The following is a 19,075-nucleotide window of genomic DNA, read 5'->3' on the forward strand; positions in this document are numbered from 1 at the left end:
AAGCTACATATTAGTAGCAATTTTACAAAAAATTTAAGCCATACTTCCAAATTTGTTAGAAATGCTCAAAAAGTGCTTAAAAATGAAAATCTTTTCTAATAATGTATGATAAAATTTGCATGTTCTATAGAAAAAAAAGTATGAAGTAAGATTAAATTTAGACTATCTAAGCCATTGCTTTAGGAGATATTCTGAGAATTCAATAAAAAGGCCTTAACGGGACATGCAGTTTCAAATCTTCTCATTGTACAAGCAGAAATATGAGCCCCCTCAAATCATGAGTAACTTCTCCAAAACCATGTAAAAGCCATCCTCAGAATAATAAACTTATTCTTTAATGTTACTGTTATTATTTTTGACAAAATAGTTAACTCCGGGTTGTTTGAGAAATACCTAGATCATTAAAGTAGAGTAGAGTATTATAGCAACAGACAGGTACTACGTCAAAAACACAGGGGCTTAAATATCTGTATCTCTGTGTTTTTTATTCCTTCACCTATCCCTATGGAGCAGATAAGAGAAAGTGAAAAGGACTAAACATGAACCTCTTATTTTTAACATTTACACAGCACTAATAACAGTTTTACTGGTGAAGATTGGAATTGTTGCCTGGAGTCAGGTTTTCAATTACTTATCAGTATATGTTTATTTGAAATTGCTTTATCTATGTAAAGAATTTTTAAAAGCTGCACCTATATTTAGAATTTAAGAGCCAGGAGAGACCTCAGAGATTACCTGCTGCTGCTGCTAAGTAGCTTCAGTCATGTCCGACTCTGTGCGACCCCATAGACGGCAGCCCACCAGGCTCCCCCGTCCCTGGGATTCTCCAGGCAAGAACACTGGAGTGGGTTGCCATTTCCTTCTCTAATGCATGAAAGTGAAAAGTGAAAGTGAAGTCGCTCAGTTGTGTCCGACTCTCAGCGACCCCATGGACTGCAGCCTACCAGGCTCCTCCGTCCATGGGATTTTCCAAGCAAGAGTACTGGAGTGGGGTGCCACTGCCTTCTCCGTAGAGATTACCTAATTCAACCCAATTTTCAGATGAAAAAAGCTGACCTGGAAAAGCAAAGTGCCTGCTATACACACTCACTGGCAGTTGCAGGTCCAGGACTAAAGCCTGAAGTCTAAGCCCCAGTCCAGGGCCCTCTCCATCTCCTACACCACGTGCCCGCCTCACTTGCACACACACCACAGTGCTTATGTGCAGATGATGAAGAGAGAGGAAGAACGGCATCCGGTTCTACATCTCTTGAGAATATTCTGTGCTACTGATTTTATGGTTTGATTCCTTCATTAAATCGTGTCAACACTGATTGATTTAAGACTAACTTATGATAAAGATCATTCTTAAACGCTCCATAGCTTAGTGTAACCCCTTAAACTCTCCATAATTTAGTGTAATCCAAGCCTTACTAATATTTATCAATCAGAATGTATCTGAAATTTCACTATCTGAAATCAAGTTAGATTAAGGGAGTCGTGTCAAGTCAACAAACGTATGGGCTCTCCCTAGTGTTGGGGGGAAAAGTACAAAGAAGGGAAAAAATAAGTAATAATGAAGGTTAAAACAGTGCAAGAAAACAGTCTCAGAAGAAACTGCACCAAGGAGGTACATGAGCGATCGCTCAGGGTAATGGGGTCAGATGGAGCAACAAACTGCGCTGGGTACCAGGGCTGAGAAAGGCTCCACGTGGGAGGGAGACTGAGCCAGGGCCTGGTGAAGGGCATGTGGGAAGGGAACCAGGGAAAAGGGCAGGAAAGGCAAGGGCAGTGTGACAGCGACATCAAGTGCACCTGTTTAACTCAAGCGCGAGCCTTCCAGGCTGGCTCGAGCTACAGGCCTGTGGGCAGGGACCAGCATAGACAGGAGAGCTGGAAACTGGGTTTCGAGAGGCTAAGTATTTCTTCCTCCCCTCTCTTCTCTAAAAGTCAAGATCCATATAATTTTTTAACATATATATTGTAATACATTCTCATTCTAAGGGAAAATGAAACAACGGCACCTTAACTGAACAGGAAAAAAATGTCCTAGTAAGGAAAAAGAAAAAAGAGCCACCTCAACGTGAGAAAAAACAGATTCTGCTATCCAACTCTTCTGTATGTGACCACAGACGTCTAATTCGAAATAATACGTGACTCAATAAGATAATACTTTGGTTAACATTAAATCATTCACTAATGACATTAGCATAGGACTTGAGAAAAACACAAAACACTGAATTTTAAAAGGATGACCAACTTCTTGTGGCTCTTAAGATCACAAAAGCACTCGATATAATTATCTATGTAGTTCTTAAAACCTTGTTTCCCAAAGCCAAGACTAACTGTGTAAGACTGTGTCCCAATGCCAGTTTCAGAGCATGCATTGGTTTCCCCTCCTGGCGTTTCACCTGTGGTTGGACACTTTGGGGGAATGGACGACAGTAGCAGGCATCAGAGACCAGGACCGAACAAAACCCTGCCGCGGCAGGGACTTCCTGGAGGCTGCAGAGAGGCTCTGAGAAAAGGTAAGAGCAGGACGTCGCTGCAAACATGGCCCAAGGGAGACACCACGTCAGGAGAGGAACGTGCATCTGTCTTTCACTGTCTCGAACTTAGAACGTCTTTTCTCAAAGGAACACTGAAAGTGATGAGCTCCCACGCTAGCCCAAACAGAAAACCTATTTTAGATAATGACGTGGATTTTAAGAAAACAACTATACATTAACTGTGACAAATAACAAGATCAATGCAAAAAATGCTCTGCTGTGCTCAACCGTGCTCAACTCTGCGGCCCCATGGACTGTAGCCCGCCAGGCTCCTCTGCCCATGGAATTTTCCAGGCAAGAATACTGGAGTGGGGCACCATTCACTAGGGGATCCTCCTGACCCAGGGATTGAACCCTTGCTGTCTCTTGCTTCTCTTGCACTGGCAGGTGATTCTTCACCACTAACGCCACCTGGGAAGCCCCAGTGTAACTGAGTAGCCTGTTTAAGACCCATGCCCCTCTGGGGCCCAGGAAACTGAGGAACAGACCCTTGCCTTTCTGAGCTGAGTTAAACACCCCCTTCCGTGAGCCCTCAAGTTTCGGCACACCTGCCTGACTCGCTGGCCCTTAAACTCATTCTTAGTTTCCATGGACTTTTAGTTTTGACATCCATTTTTAGTCAACCTAATAAACACTCTCCAACAGCATCCACATCAATTTCACATGGTGAAACAGCCTAAATACTCTAAAGACAGAGCCATACACTCCTCTCACGACTCAAGACTGCCAGGCAAGTGGAAGTGGAGACACGGAGAGCAGAGGAGTTTCCTGACCTTCCCCAGGCTCTAGCGAGGCCTGACCCTGACCCTGACTCTGACCACACTGCTTTGAGACCATGACAGCAAGGAATTTGGAATGGGCGTCATCCCCAGACTTCACAAGCTGCCTGGGGTGGTGACCACTTGTCCTCATTCTATCCCAGAGCCCAGAACAGTGCCAGCACATGGCAAGTGATCAGATAAGAATAAAAGTTTATACAAGCCTCGTTTCCAGATTTCAGCATCACCCCACAAGAGGCCTCCATCCTCTTGGACCACACATTCTCTTCTCCCATCTGACCCTCCAAAGTGAGGGGGAAGGTCAGATAGACTGGCCTTTCACACTCTGATCTCAGGTCCTACTCATTTACCCACTCTGATCTCAACTCCCAAGTAGACAACTCATTTTTCACCCAACTATAGTCTGCTATATTAGTGAACATAGAGCAGTACTCCTGTCTGGAAAATCCCATGGACAGAGGAGCCTGGTGGGCTGCAGTCGTTGCTAAGCGTTGGACACGACTGAGCGACTTCACTTTCACTCTTCACTTTCATGCACTGGAGAAGGAAATGGCAACCCACTCCAGTGTTCTTGCCTGGAGAATCCCAGGGACGGCGGAGCCTGATGGGCTGCTGTCTATGGGGTCGCACAGAGTCAGACATGACTGAAGCGACTTAGCAGCAGCAGCAGCAGAGCAGTGCCTTGCCCAACACACATGAAATGTGCAAACATATTCCATGAACAATGACTGTTTACAAACAAACACGTTGTCAAAAAGAAATATAGTACCTCCAGAGACAACTGGCCTTAGAGTGGACATGCTGGCTATTAATTTTCTAAGATATTTCTGTTAATGCTACTAACACAAAATGCTACTAATAAGTAATTACTAAAGTAACAAATGCAATGGAAAATATAGATAATTAGAGTATTTGTAAGTCGGGGATATTGACTCATCAGTTTTCAAATCGTACATACAATTTTTCTTCAGTAGATATACACTTTAAACCTAGGATCCCAGTCCAATGATTTTAATGTATTCATAAAATGAAAAAACAGAAGGAAAATACCACAATGACATCAGAGTACCTACTCTCATGCCACCAACCGGTATTAAAAAATAACTGTATCAGTCTATACTTTCCTTTATATTATAAACTAAGACTCACTTACTTGTTCAAAATACCTAAAAATACAGAGGAAAAATTATTTTTGCAGGTTTTCTAAGAGTACAGCTCTTTCAGTTTCAATTCCAAGGTATACACTGTTAATTACATGGTAAAAATAACATTTTGCATGTTCATACACTGCAGGACATATTCTGCATTTGCTAGATATGTGTCTTTGAAAAGCCCGGTTTTTATGCATTGCTTTGGACATGTGTTATTAAATACCATCATTTAATATAATAGCGAAATTTTTAATTTTTCCAGACATCGCCCTAGGGCAAAAATCTTTGGAATCATCAAACGTACTCCCCTATTAGAGGAGTAACTATTCCTATTAGACTGCCCAAAGTAGATAGAGTTAGACAGAAACCTTGACACTAACTTTACACTTAGGCAGACACTTCAGGGGAGAGAAACATTTAATGAACTGATAGAACAGAAAGCAAGAAGCCCACAGCTACCGCGTGGGGATGAAAGCACTCCAGGGCAGGCAGCCTTGTTCATCTCTTGCTCTCCCAGGAGGATCTGCATCCTTTCACCATACTCAACACTATTTCTCAAGACCATCTTTCTCTCTGCCCACTTTCATCTTACCCTCCTTCCAGATTCATCAACTTTTTCTTCAGCCTCATCTCCTAAGCTACTTTTCTACTTTGAAACTCCTTCACCCAGATATTCATGAAATTATAGGAAGGAGGGCCTCCTGGAATCAGTCGTGTGAATCAAGACAGGAGAGCACAGAAGCGGGGGTGTGGCGACAGGGTGAGAAGAAGTGGGGCAGCGCTGGGTTCAGACCAGCTCTTCTGCCTGAGTCTGAAATAGTCCTCCTTACACAGCAGCAAGGCAGAGCAGACTATATCCCACTAAGCCTCTAAGTTGGTTAAGAAATACCATCTACCTACACTAGGTAGCTCATTACAGAAGGCAAGGAAGCAGTCTCAGGTTTCGTAAGCGGATAGCCAGAGCATGGGCAAATACCTTCCCTCTGACCTGCTAGTGAGAAGGCACTTCTTTCTGGTGGCTACTCTCGTTTCTCAGGCTCGGTCCACAATATGTTATTTTATTTGCCCTTCACAGGCCAGCGGGAAGCTTTCACATGAGGCAACTGCACGAGATTTCCCACTTCATTTGTGATTTTTTTTTTAATACCAGCATCATTAGGAAGGAACTAACCATCACAGAAAGGTACATTCTACATTTGCTCTCAATGGTTCTGAAATTGAGCCTTCCCAAAGGTGGGAAAGCTCTGAGGGAGGGAAGACAGACAGGCACGAGAAGTCCTGGGTGTGGCTGGCTATATGGAGATTGGAGGACCTTGACAATGTCTGGAGTCTGAAATATGCAAAGTGCAATTATCTGCCAACCAATTTGCCTGATGTTCAGCTCGGCACAATTGTGTAATGGGAAACCCTGATGCAATGTTTAAATAACCAAAATCACAGAGATGAAGGAAACGATACATCTCTCCCAGTTTTTATAGGTACCACAAAACCTCAATGGACACTACATAGAAGGGAGACTTCAAAAATGAATGACTCCATTAAAAACTGCTTTTTAACCATTTTCAAGTGCAACAGCTAATTAAATCGCTTATTTCTCACTGTCAAACTTAACATCTTCTGAAAAAGAACTTTGCTGAAGAAGTTAAAACCGAGGAAATGCCAAAGAATCATTTTGTCTCCCACAGAAATAATTTCAGAATACGTTTTTTTTTTTTCCACAACATATTCATGCTGCAACCATTGCCTCTAACAACAAACACCAAACTATACAACAGACACCAAACTACAGGAATATATTTCCATTTCTAGGGAAGGGAGGCACGATGGTAACATGTCATGTAAACCTCCTCCACTGTTGGCATGCAGGGCAATACTGCAAAAAGGATTGGCAAATGATAAAACATAAGATCCCTCCTAAAATCCTGTTAGCCTCGTTTATTATTTCAAAATTTTGTAAATGCTTTAAACCCAAAAGTAACTGAAGCAAATAAAGAAAATAAATGGTAAAGTATAACAACTGCGTCCCCTTAGGCAGGAAAGCCGCCTAGCTCAGTTAACTAAGGATCCCTGTCAAACTGCGACGGCGAAAGAGAAAAGTTGGCCAATTTAAGAAAATGATACCCATGCACGTTTCTGGGACCACCTCTAGGTGCTGCTGTAGAGAACCCCCCCATCCTACAGATTCCCCATTTCTCTCCCGGTTGTTTTAGCTTTCCCCCCTCCCCCTGACCGCACTGCACTGCGCAAAGCCTTCGCAGACAATCACTTGGAACCTCCGTGCAGATGAAAAAGCCTCAGAAACTAACCCCCTCCCAGGTTCAAGGAGCCGAACAATGGCTTCCGACTTTTCCTTCCAAACGATGTTGCGGACCGACTGGCCAGACAAGAAAATTACGGGCAGGTGTGTCAAGGCAACCGGGAGCCCAAAAGGACAGCGATCCCCAACCCCCACCCCGGGGCCCTGGTCCCCTCCCCCGAGCCCCACCGCGGAATGTTCCTAAAGGTTACAGCAGAGCCCAGAGCCGGAGAGAACGGTCAGAGCCTGGCAGGTGCGCGGCCACAGGGTGGGGCGGGCCTGCGCCAGGCTCCAGCTGCGATCGCAGCGCCTGCATCCGAGAAACCTGCCGAGACCCGCTGGAAGCAGCTCAAGAGGGAAACCGTGCGGGCGCCGGGGGAGGGGAGCGCCTTAACGTTCGGATCCGATTTAACCAGTGCCCGCCCGCCCGCCCGCCCGCCGCTCCTCGGATCCGCAACACCCCAACAGCCGCCGGGCGGGGGGCGGAGGGCAGTCGGGGCTGAGGCCGAGGTCCCCCCCCCCGGGGGAGGATGGCGAGGACGGCGAGGACGGCGAGGACGGCGACGAGGCGGCTTTACCTGTGATGGTCAAGGTCCAGCGGTAGAACTCCACGGTGTCGTTGAGCGCCGTGGACATCGCGTTCAGGACGCTGCCCGGCTTCGAGTCCAGGAGTCCCATCCCGGCCGAGAGCGGGCGCGGCGGCGACGCGAGGAGGAAGCGGAGACCCCGCGGGAGGGCTGGCCTCGGCAGCGGCGGCCGGGGGACCCCCTTCCCCCGCGAGTCCCCCCGTCTAACGGCGGCGGCGGCGCCGCAGCTGCGTCCTCGCCTCCTCCTCGGGGCGCCGCGGCGGCGGGGACGAGGCGGCGAGGAGCCGGGCGGAGGACAAGGGGCCGTCGAGGCTCCCGGGAGGAGGAGGAGGGAAGGAGAAGCAAGCGGAGGAGACGCCGCCGCGCGCGCCGGGCGCTGCACAGGTCTGCCGCCGCGCGCCGCCGCCGCCGCTCCAGTCTCCTCGGCCGGCGTCACGTGGCCGCGCGGGGCGGCGGGGCCGGCACGCCCCTCCTCCCGCGCGCGCGCGCGCGCGGGGCCCCGGCGCAGGGATGCTGCGGAGGGGGAGGGGGGGCGGCGGCCGCGCAGGCGCCCCGGATCCCTGCTCTGGCCGCCGCGTCCGGGGAGCCCCGGACGGCGGCTTACCTGCGCCCTCTCCTCCTTAGGCTCCCGCCCCACCGCATCCCCAGCCCCTTCCCCGCCCCCCTCTCCCTCTAGGCCGCTGCGGAGAAGTCCTCCGCCTGCCCACAGGTGACCTCGCATCCGCCCGGGATGCGACTTAGGAAACAGGACAGGGGAAGGATGGGCGTCTTGTGGGCAAGGCTGAGATGGGCGACGTGCTTTGGTCCTTACCTGTCAATCATTTCGATGTCCCTTGGGTTTTTGCTTTTGATTTTTGGTTGGTTGGTTTGTTTCACCTCCGCCTGCACTGATGTCACCACGATAAAGGAGATGCTGAAGTTATCCTTCTAAAGAAGTAAAAGGATATTTGTCTCCTGAGCTGCGGTGATGGAGAATGAACTTTGGGGAGCTAATCATTAACAAGTTAACAAATAATTTGAATGAATGCTTGCGTTTATTGTTCGGTAGAGTCTTCGGTAGAGTTCAGGGAGTAATCAAAGCAGTGTAATTGTTAAGTGAGGTTATAATAATTAAACGAGGTCATTAGGAGAAGAAAGAGGGGCCTGATGTAGAAGTCTGCTCAGACCTGAAGGAGTGGTGGTGAATCTGAAAGGATGATTACTCAGGAGACAAAAGACAGTCTAGGCAAAAGAGGGAAGAGGTGTTTATGTGTTTATTGTTTAGATAAGAAGAAGGTAGGAGGCCACAAGATAATCTTACCCCTGAAAAGTGAACCTCTAAAAAGTAGCAAAACTACACTACACTCAGTTCATAATTAGCTTCTGACATCAAACAAGGCCTTTGAGAAGAGTCCGATAACCTTTTCACCTACTTGATATTTAAGCATGTCACCTACTTTTTGTGTAATCTTTTCCCCAATTGTTGATTTAGGATGCTCCATTTAAAGGCCATTGATTGATCAACAAATACAGGCCTCTGAGTGCAGTGTTAATTTCTTGTGCTCTTTGACAGTATTAATCTGAATACTATCTTTTGCCGTAGTTATTTGTTTTCCGATTGACCTGTTATATGATCTTTGATTTTATTTTATGTTGGAAGCATCCTGGAGGGTAAGAATTATTTTGGGTTCCTTTTCGAAGACCCAACCCAGTGCTATAAATAAGTATTTATGATGATGTCAAAATGATAATGTATTTTTTCAGAACAAAAAGAACTGTAAGTGGCAGACATTTTAAGGAAAGAAGAGATAACTAAAAGTAACTGATTTATTGTATCACACAAGCAACCATAGTCTTCATTAAATGCTCTCTTGTTTTTTGAAATTAACCAAACAAAATGTAATTTATCAAAAAAAACAGATTGAAGGTTTTTGTATTGAAATTATGGTTTCTCAAGTCTCAACCTAAATTGATGTGTATCTGTCCAATTCTAGAAGCTATACACTATGTATAAAACATCCTGTCAAGTTTGGAGAGTGGATTGTTGTTTTAGTTCCTAAGTCCCGTCTGACTCTTGTGTGACCCCATGGACTGTAGCCGGCCAGACTCCTCTGTCCATGGGATTTCCAGGCAAGAATACTGGAGTGGATAAGAGTGAATAATGATCAACAATTTACTCTTCTATTTTGATGGTCTGGCAAGGTTCAGATTAGTTTGAATTTCATCTAGAAAATTGACTACTATTTCTGCATTGTGAGATCCTGAATACTTTCTATGGAGAACAGATCCCTCCCCTCTTTTCCTTTCACATTTGCGAAATCTCTGGCATCTCCGCTTGTTTAATAAAGTATCAAATTCTTAAAACCATTTCAGATGGTATTTCCCCAGCCCCTTTTTTTATAGTGAGGCCAACTCAAGTGCCTCTGTTCACTAGGGGGCGCCTGTCACATATATGAAAGTCCTAGGCGAGTGATGACAGATGTGTCAGGCAGGGTGCTTGCACTGCCTCCATGACCTACCTGGTAGAGTAGTGCGTTTGCTTGCATTTATGGGCTGTCCAAACATACACCAGGAACCAGAGCCCTAGAACTTACCTGCCCTGGCCTATCACCCAGCATGGAGACTGACAGGCCAGTCCTCAATTCACAAGGTGTGTACAGACACCACTGGCTGACCAAACCCAAAGTCTACCTGCCCTATTTGTGCAACAGAAGGAGACTTGCATGTCCACTCAGCTAGAGTGGCAGCCATCTAACCAAGATCTTGGTGGCATTATGTCAGAACAAAATCAAATACAAGCATCCATGGTTGGTATCTGCAAAATTTTGAGAATGAAGTTCCTTCTTGGGGAATGAATATAAATACAACACAGTTACCTACAAAAACTAAAGGAGAGGATATGATTATAAAAATATCATTTTACATAAAATAGCAAAATATATTTTAAATGTCTTCCAGCCCATACAGAACATAAATCAAGCTATCCACTCTTTTCCCCTGGTGTTTCTATATTTCCATGTTGCCAATATTGTCAGCAACCTATGCTTTCAAAGAAAGCAGAACCTAAAAATCTGTTGAGTCAGAAGTGAAAGGAAGTCTGATAAAGAGCAGTAGAGAGACGCTGAATCTTACAGAAGTAAATGTTGCCAAGTGGATCATACTCACAGAAAATGAAGAAAATCGATAGTAATAGTAATTGCTGTCTATTAGTTCCAGGTTTCTATTCATTGCACTGGCCATTCCACCCCTACTCCAAAAAGGTAAAAAAGTACGTAGTATCCATTACACCAGGAAAGAAAGTGAAAGTGAAAGTTGTGTGACCTCATGGGCTATTCAATCCATGAAATTCTCCAGGGCAGGATACTGGAGTGGATAGCCTTTCCCTTCTCCAGGGGATCTTCCCAACCCAGGGATCGAACCCAGGTCTCCCATATCATAGGCGAATTCTTTACCAGCTGCTGCTGCTAAGTCGCTTCAGTCGTGTCCAACTCTGTGCGACCCCATACACGGCTGAGCCACATATATTCTTAGCTAGTCTGGAATTACAATCTTTGCCTTAACGCACCGTTCATTAAAAGATTTTTAGGATGTTTAATTTTTTGTTACCTTGTATATAATTATTTTTATTATATGAAGTGGATATTGATTCTCCTGATAATTCTTGTGTATTGAAAAAATTACAAATAAAACAGTGAAGTGAAAATCCCTCACAATCTCGCTTCTCTTCTTTTTCCAGATTTTTACACATCTATTGGAGAAGGAAACGGCAACCCACTCCAGTATTCTTGCCTAGAGAATCCCATGGACAGAGGAGCCTGGTGGGCTGCTGTCCATAGGGTTGCACAGAGTTGGACACGACTGAAGTGACTTGGCATGCATGCATTACACATCTATATAAGCTCTTTTCTCTTTACACAGATGTTTATTTATTTTAATTCTATTCTATAATCTGCTTTCTAATAATAGAAATCTATTTCTTAACAGTAGATTAGGAGCACTTTTCAATGTAAAAATACTGACTATGTAATATTCCATTATATGGATATACCACAATTTATTTAGTCTCTGAAATTTAGATTGTTTCGAACTTGAGCTCTTATAGCAATTTAACTATTAGTACCCCAGTATGCACAGTTTTGTGAACTTGTCTAACTATATTCTTAGCATAAATTTCTACAAGGGAAATTTCTAGGTCAAGGAGCTTTAATTTAAAATTTTGGGTATCTGATGACTGATTAACCTCCAGAAGTATATCAGTTCATAATTCCACCAAAATTATGAAAGTGTGCTCATTTCTTTACACCCCATTATTCTTGCTGAATTTAATTATTTTTTATAATCATTACCAATGAGATAGGCTGATAATGATATTTACTGTTGCTTAACAGTTAATCATGTTTATTGGCATTTAAGCTTCTTTCTTTTGAAAACTGTCTACTTGTATTCATTGCACACTTTCTATTAGTTGCATCTATTTTTCTTACTGATTTATAAGAGATTTTATGTAATAAAATTATTGCTCTGTGTGTGTGTGGTAAGTTGCTTCAGTCATGTCCTCCTCTTTGCGACCCCATGGACTATAGCCCTAACAGTTTGCTATATATGTTGCAAATGTATCTTCCCAGTTTATTTATATTTCACTGGATTTATTATAATAATTTTTTTCTGTTTGTCTTTTTTATCTTTTCTTTTTTTTGGTGGCCAGACCACTCAGCATGTGGGTCTTAGTTCCACGTAAAATACAATGCTCAAAAAAATAAGTACCAAGAAAAGAATCTTTGAAGAAAGAGTTAAATGAAATGAGAAAGTCATAAATGCAAAGGCCTTGGTTAGCTCTGATTTCTCCTCAATCTAGAATCACGTTTCTACTGTTTATTTATTTATTTGGCTGCACCAGGTCTTAGTTGCAGCATGCAGGATCTTTTTGTTGATCATGGGGAATCTTTTAGTTGTGGCATGCAGGATCTAGTTTCCCAACCAGGGATCAAACCCACACACACCCCCTGCAGTAGAAGCTTGAAGTCTTTAACCACTGGACCACCAGGGAAGTCCCTATAATAATTTTCAACTGCACATATTGGAGTCTGGGGATAAAGTATACATTAGGCTCACTCAAGGCTGTATATTGTCACCCTGCTTATTTAACTTATATGCAGAATACATCCGGAGAAAGCAATGACACCCCACTCCAGTACTCTTGCCTGGAAAATCCCATGGATGGAGGAGCCTGGTAGGCTGCAGTCCATAGGGTCGTGAAGAGTCAGACATGACTGAGCGACTTCACTTTCACTTTTCACTTTCATGCATTGGAGAAGGAAATGGCAACCCACTCCAGTGTTCTTGCCTGGAGAATCCCAGGGACGGGGGAGCCTGGTGGGCTGCCATCTATGGGGTCGCACGGAGTCAGACATGACTGAAGTGAGTTAGCAGTAGCAGCAGCAGCAGAGTACATCATGAGAAACGCTGGGCTGGAAGAAGCACATGCTGGAATCAAGACTGCCTGGAGAAATATCAATAAACTCAGATATGCAGATGACACCACCCTTATGGCAGAAAGTAAAGAACTAAAGAGCCTCTTGATGAAAATCAAAGAGGAGAAAGAAAAAGTTGGCTTAAAGCTCAACATTCAGAAAACTAAGATCATGGCATCCAGTCCCATCACTTCATGGCAAATAGATGGGGAAACAGTGGAAAAAGTGGCTGACTTTATTTTGGGGGGCTCCAAAATCACTGCAGATGGTGATTGCAGCCATAAAATTTTTAAAAGACGCCTACTCCTTGGAAGGAAAGTTATGACCAACCTAGATGGCATATTGAAAAGCAGAGACATTGCTTTGCCAACAAAGATCTGTCTAGTCAAGGCTATGGTTTTTCCAGTAGTCATGTATGGATGTGAGAGTTGGACTATAAAGAAAGCTGAGTGCCAAAGAATTGATGCTTTTGAACTGTGGTGTTGGAGAAGACTCTTGGGAGTCCCTTGGACTGCAAGAAGATCCAACCAGTCCATCCTAAAGGAGATGAGTCCTGGGTGTTCATGGGAAGGACTGATGTTGAAGCTGAAACTCCAATACTTTGGCCACCTCATGCGAAGAACTGACTCATTTGAAAAGACCTGATGCTGGGAAAGATTGAGGGCAGGAAGAGAAGGGGATGACAGAGGATGAGATGGTTGGATGGCATCACCGACTCAATGGACATGGGTTTGAGTAGACTTCGGGAGGTGGTGATGGACAGGGAGGCCTGGCATGCTGCGGTTCATGGGGTTGCAAAAAGTTGGACACGACTGAGTGACTGAACTGAACTCATCACCACCTCCACCAGAATTATGAATCAGAATGGTCTTTTTCAAACTGTGTAGCTTCTGGAAATTCTGATCTACACTTCCAGGAGCAAACACTACTCCCTTCCCAAGAATCTCAGCTCCAAACATCTTGCACTGAATATTCATTATTTTGAGATGCCCAGTACGTCTAGACTCTTTTATAGATCGGTGCTACTGGTCCTATCTCTCTTCACTTAGCCATACTTCAAGGCCATATTGTGCATTCAGGGACATAGTGATGAGTGCAAAGCACAGTATTGCTCCCATTTCTTCTGGCTTGGTTATAATCCAGAAAGATTCTATCACACGCAACTGAGTATTTCTAGGTTTACAGTTCTTCCATTTACTACATCCTATAATATCACCATCTTCACCAAGGATATAGACCTTGACCATGAAATCTGATGACAAATGCAAAGTGTTAAGGTGAACACTTCTTCACCTTGCTCTTACCTTCCCATTACTGACAGTCAGTCTGGTTTCATCATAGCAGAAGACAAAAGAGACCCATGAGAGAAAACCAATTCACGTGATAAAGAAAGAGACTGGCTGAATTTCAAGGACTTAGTACTGAAAATCTGACTCTTGATTCCAGGCCAGCATTTAGCTGACTGCAGAAGGCATCTTTCACCAGCCATCTTCATATTTATTCTGGGGATGCCTTTAGGAAAATGGCCATATGTGATTGAATTTAAAGAAAGTTGCTAGTGACGAGCTGAAGTGTTTGGGGCCCAGCAGCTATTCAGTAGGACATTCGCATGAGAAGAACAACTGCACAAAAGTGAATGACCTCCCTTAGACCTTGGAGAAACAGCCGTGACCCTGAAGAATCCATGGACAAAATTAAATGGCAATAACTGAAGGAAAGTTTTGGCTTCTCTACTGTCATTTATATCTGCTCCCCTTTTCTCATTCTTTTTCACTAGCTCCTCCTCTTCTTTCTGATCTTTGAATATCAGAATTCTTATATTACGCCTCCTGCCTTTTGATCCGTTCTCCTGGCATTGTTTGCCATCTCTGTATAACTCCCAAATGTGAATTTCCGGTGTACAGCCTTCTTTCAAGTTCATAAATCTCACAGCTTGTGTGGTACTTTGTCTTTGATGGGCCTCAAGCGTCTGAATCTGAGATGTTAGAACATATTTCCCCCACGTCTGTTCTTGCTTCATATTCTTTCATTGCTACACATGCCCCAAGCCATCACCGACACTTTGCCCTCCCTTACCACCCATATCCAATCCATGACCAAGTCCTATCACTACTACTGCAAAATGAATCTTGACTCCTTCCACTTCACTCAGCTCCACTGCATACACTTTAACCCAAGCTTCCATCATCTCCTCCTCACCTTAATCACTTTATCCACCCCTTAACTGCTCTCTCTGCATGCATTTCTTTCCTCCTTCTCACACAGACGTTTAAACACTCTTTTAAAATTGCCCATCAGATCATGGAAAATGATGTATCTGATAAGGAGTCAATAACCAAAATATACAAAGAATTCAGTATCAAAGAAACAAGCTGATTAAAAAGTGCTGAGATTTGACAGAAAACAAAATTCTGTTAAGCAATTATCTCTTAATTTAAAAATAAATAAATTTTAAAAATAATGTAATTGAAAGAAAAATAAAATTCAGAAGTCAGTAAAAAAATAAAAAGTGAGCAGACTATGTGAATAGACGTTTTTTTCTGAAGATGACATACAGATGGCTGACAGGCACATGAAAAGATTCTCAACATCTCTATCATCAGAAAAATGCAAATGAAAACCACAATGAGATAGCACCTTGCACCTGTGAGAACTGTTGTTATCAAAAAGACAAGAAATAATACAAGGGCTGGCAAGGATGTGGAGAAAAGGGAACCTTTGCACACTGTTGGTGGGAATGTAAGGTAATGCAGTCACTATGGAAAACATATGAAGGTTCCTCAAAAAATTAAAAATAGAACTGCCATGTGACCCAGCAATCCCATTTCTGGGTATTTTCCCAAAGAAAATAAAAACACTAGTTTTATTGCAGCATTATTTACAATAGCCAAAATATTGAAGCAATCTAAGTACACATCAGTCAGTTCAGTTTAGTTCAGTCACTCAGTCATGTCCGCCTCTTTGTGACCCCATAGAGTGCAGCACGTCAGGCTTCCCTGTCCATCACCGACCCCCGCAGTTTGCTCAAACTCATGTCCATAGAGTCAGTGATGCCATCCAACCGTCTCATCCTCTGTCTTCCCCTTTTCCTCCTGCCTTCAATCTTTCCCAGCATCAGGGTCTTGTCCAATGAGTCAGTTCTTTGCATCAGGTGGCCAAAGTATTGGAGTTTCAGCTTCAGTATCAGTCCTTCCAATGAATATTCAGGACTGATTTCCTTTAGGATTGACTGGTTGGATCTCCTCACAGTCCAAGGGACTCTCAAGAGTCTTCTCCATCACAGTTCAAAAGCATCATTCTTCGGCTCTCAGCTTTCTTTATAATCCAACTGTAATATTCATACGTGACTAAATGCACCTTTGTTGGCAAAGCTATGTCTCTGCTTTTGAATATGTTGTCTAGGTTGGTCATAGCTATTCTTCCAAGGAGTAAACGTCTTTTAATTTCATGGCTGCAGTCACCATCTGCAGTGATTTTCGTCTGTCAGACCCATCAATAGATGACTGGGTAAAGAAGATGTGTATAGCTAGACAGATGATATAGCTATAGATATAGATGGGCTTCCTAGGTGGTGCTACTGGTAAAGAGCCCGCCTACGATTCAGGAGACTGGGGTTCAATTCCTGGGTTGGGAAGATCCTCTAGAGGAGGGCATAGCAGTCCACTCCGGTATTCTTGCCTGGAGAATCCTATGGACAGGGGAGTCTGGTAGCTGCAATCCATAGGATCACAGAGTCAGACACGAGTGTAGTGACTTAGCATACATGCCCGCACAGATAGGGATACATCCACACACACAGTAGATTTATTATTCAGCCATAAAAAAGAATGAAATCTTTACATTTGTGACCACATGGATGGACCTAGAGGGTATTATGCTTAGCAAAAATCAAATTTAGAAAGACAAATGCTGTATGATTTCACTTATATGTGGAATCTGAAAGCAAAACAAATGAAAAAATGTAACAGAACAGTCATAGATAAAGAGAACAAATGTGGTTGCCATGGGGGAAGGGCATGGGGGGTGAGTGAAATAGGTGAGGGAGATAAACTTCCAGTTACCAAAAAAAAAAAGAAAATTGAGTGACAGGGATTAAATGTAAAGATGGGGAAATACAATTAATAATATTGTAACAACTTTGTTGGGTGACATGGTAACTAGCCATCATGGTCATCATTTTGTAGTGTATAGATATATTGACTCACCTATGTAATGCACCTGGAAATAACATAGTCTTGTAGGTCAGTTCGGAGAAGGCAATGGCACCCCACTCCAGTCCTCTTGCCTGGAAAATCCCATGGATGGAGGAGCCTGGTGGGCTGTAGTCCGTGGGGTCGCGAAGAGTCGGACACGACTGAGCGGCTTCAGTTTCCCTTTTCCCTTTCATGCATTGGAGAAGGAACTGGCAACCCACTCCAGTGTTCTTGCCTGGAGAATCCCGGGGATGGGGGAGCCTGGTGGGCTGCCGTCTGTGGGGTCGCACAGAGTCGGACACGACGCAGGCGACTTAGCAGCGGCCGCAGCAGGTCAGTTATACGCCAGTTAAAAAAGAGGGAGACCTAGACCAGCTAGCACAGTGCTGGAAAAGAGCAGAACGGGAGAGCCTAGCTGCTTGACTTCAGGAGTCGCTATGAAGCTACAGTGATCAAGGCAGTGCAGCACTGAGAAAAGGGTGCATGCACAGAACAGCAGAAAAAGCACCCCAGAAATAGACACACACGTGTAGCCAACTGATCTTTGACAGAAGTACAAAGGCAATTCAATGGAAAAGGAATAGCCTTTTCAACAAGTTGTTCTGGAAAAAATTGTGTCCATACACGAAATAAAACAAAAACACAGAGACCATACATCTTTCACTAGAATTAACTCAAACTGAATCACAGATCTAAGTGTAAAATGTAAAACAATAAAACTTCTAGATGAAAACAGAGGATACAATCTAGGTGACCTTGGTTTCAGTGATGAGGTTTTAGATACAACACCAAAGTCACAATTCATGAAAAAAAAAATTAAGAGGCTGCACTGTCAGTTCAGTGGTTAAGACTCTACACTTCCACTGCATGGGTTCAATCCCTGGTCAGGGAACTAAGATCCTGCATGCCACATGGCACAGCCAAAAACAAACAAACAAACTGACAAGCCATTAAAATTAAAAACTTCTGCTCTGTTAGAGGCTGTTTAGAAAATGAAAAAACAAGCCACAGACTTGGAGAAAATATTTGAAAACATTTTTCTGATAAAGGACTTGTATCCAAAATATAAAAAGAATTCATAACATTCAACAAATTCTTAGTATTCAACAATAATAAAACAATTCAGTTTAAAATTAAGCAAAAGAATTAGACACTTCACCAAAGAAAATATACAGATGGCAAAGAAACATGTAGGAGGCTCAGTATCATGTGTCATTAGAGAACAGCAAATTAAAACAACGAGATACTACTAAACGCCTATTAGAATGGCTAAATTTAAAAAAAAAAGAACAAGGAAAAGAAAACTTGGTAATACCAACTGCTGGTTAAGGTACACATTAGAAGAAACTCTCATTCACTGGTAGCAGAAATGCAAAGTCGTATAGCCACTCTGGAAGGCAGTTTGGCAGTTTTTTTACAATGCTAAACATAGTCTTACCATGCAGTCTAGAAACTGTACTCATGAATATTTCCCCAACTAATCTGAAAATTTATGTCTACACAAAAAGCTGCACATAGACATGTAAAGTAGCTTTTTCATAACCACCAAAAACTGAAAGCAATCAACCTGCTCTCCCATAGATGAATGGATACAGAAATTGTGGTACATCCATACAGTGGAATATTATTCAGCAAAACAAAGAAATAAGGCATGAGAGACATGGATGAAACTTAAATGTATATTGCTAAGTGAAAAAAACTAGTATGAAAAGGGCTACATACTGTATGATTCCAATTATTTGACATTTCTGAAAAGGCAAAACACTATGAAGAAAGTAAAAAGATCTGTGGTTTCCAAAGGGCTCAGGGAGATAGGAAGAGACTAAATATGCCTAGTACAAGAAATTGTGTGGGTGATATAACTATTGTATATGATACTGTGATGGTGGACAAATAGCACTATGCATTTCTCACAATCCACAGAGCTTTAGAGCAAAGAGTGAGCCTTAACATATTATTCATTTAGAAGGTTGGGGAAGAGCAGGATGGAATACAGGCTGTGATAAAAGAATGTAATTGTATTACAGAATGCTTGGAACAACCACATTGAAGAGGGTCAGGGTAAAATTTGCTGCCCTAGTAGATTTGGAA

General features: G+C 43.3%; 1 protein-coding gene across 1 annotated transcript in view; it reads right to left on the reverse strand.

Moving 5' to 3' along the window:
- The window catches only part of ELOVL4 (ELOVL fatty acid elongase 4), a 37,865-nt gene extending 30,433 nt beyond the window's left edge, over positions 1-7,432 (reverse strand). The window contains exon 1 of the mRNA XM_052645982.1: positions 7,333-7,432. Coding sequence (XP_052501942.1) covers positions 7,333-7,432 — 100 coding nt within the window. The remainder of the gene's footprint in view (positions 1-7,332) is intronic.
- Positions 7,433-19,075: the final 11,643 nt, after the last annotated feature.

This window comes from Budorcas taxicolor, chromosome 9, assembly GCF_023091745.1.
Source record: "Budorcas taxicolor isolate Tak-1 chromosome 9, Takin1.1, whole genome shotgun sequence".
Lineage (NCBI taxonomy): Eukaryota > Metazoa > Chordata > Mammalia > Artiodactyla > Bovidae > Budorcas > Budorcas taxicolor.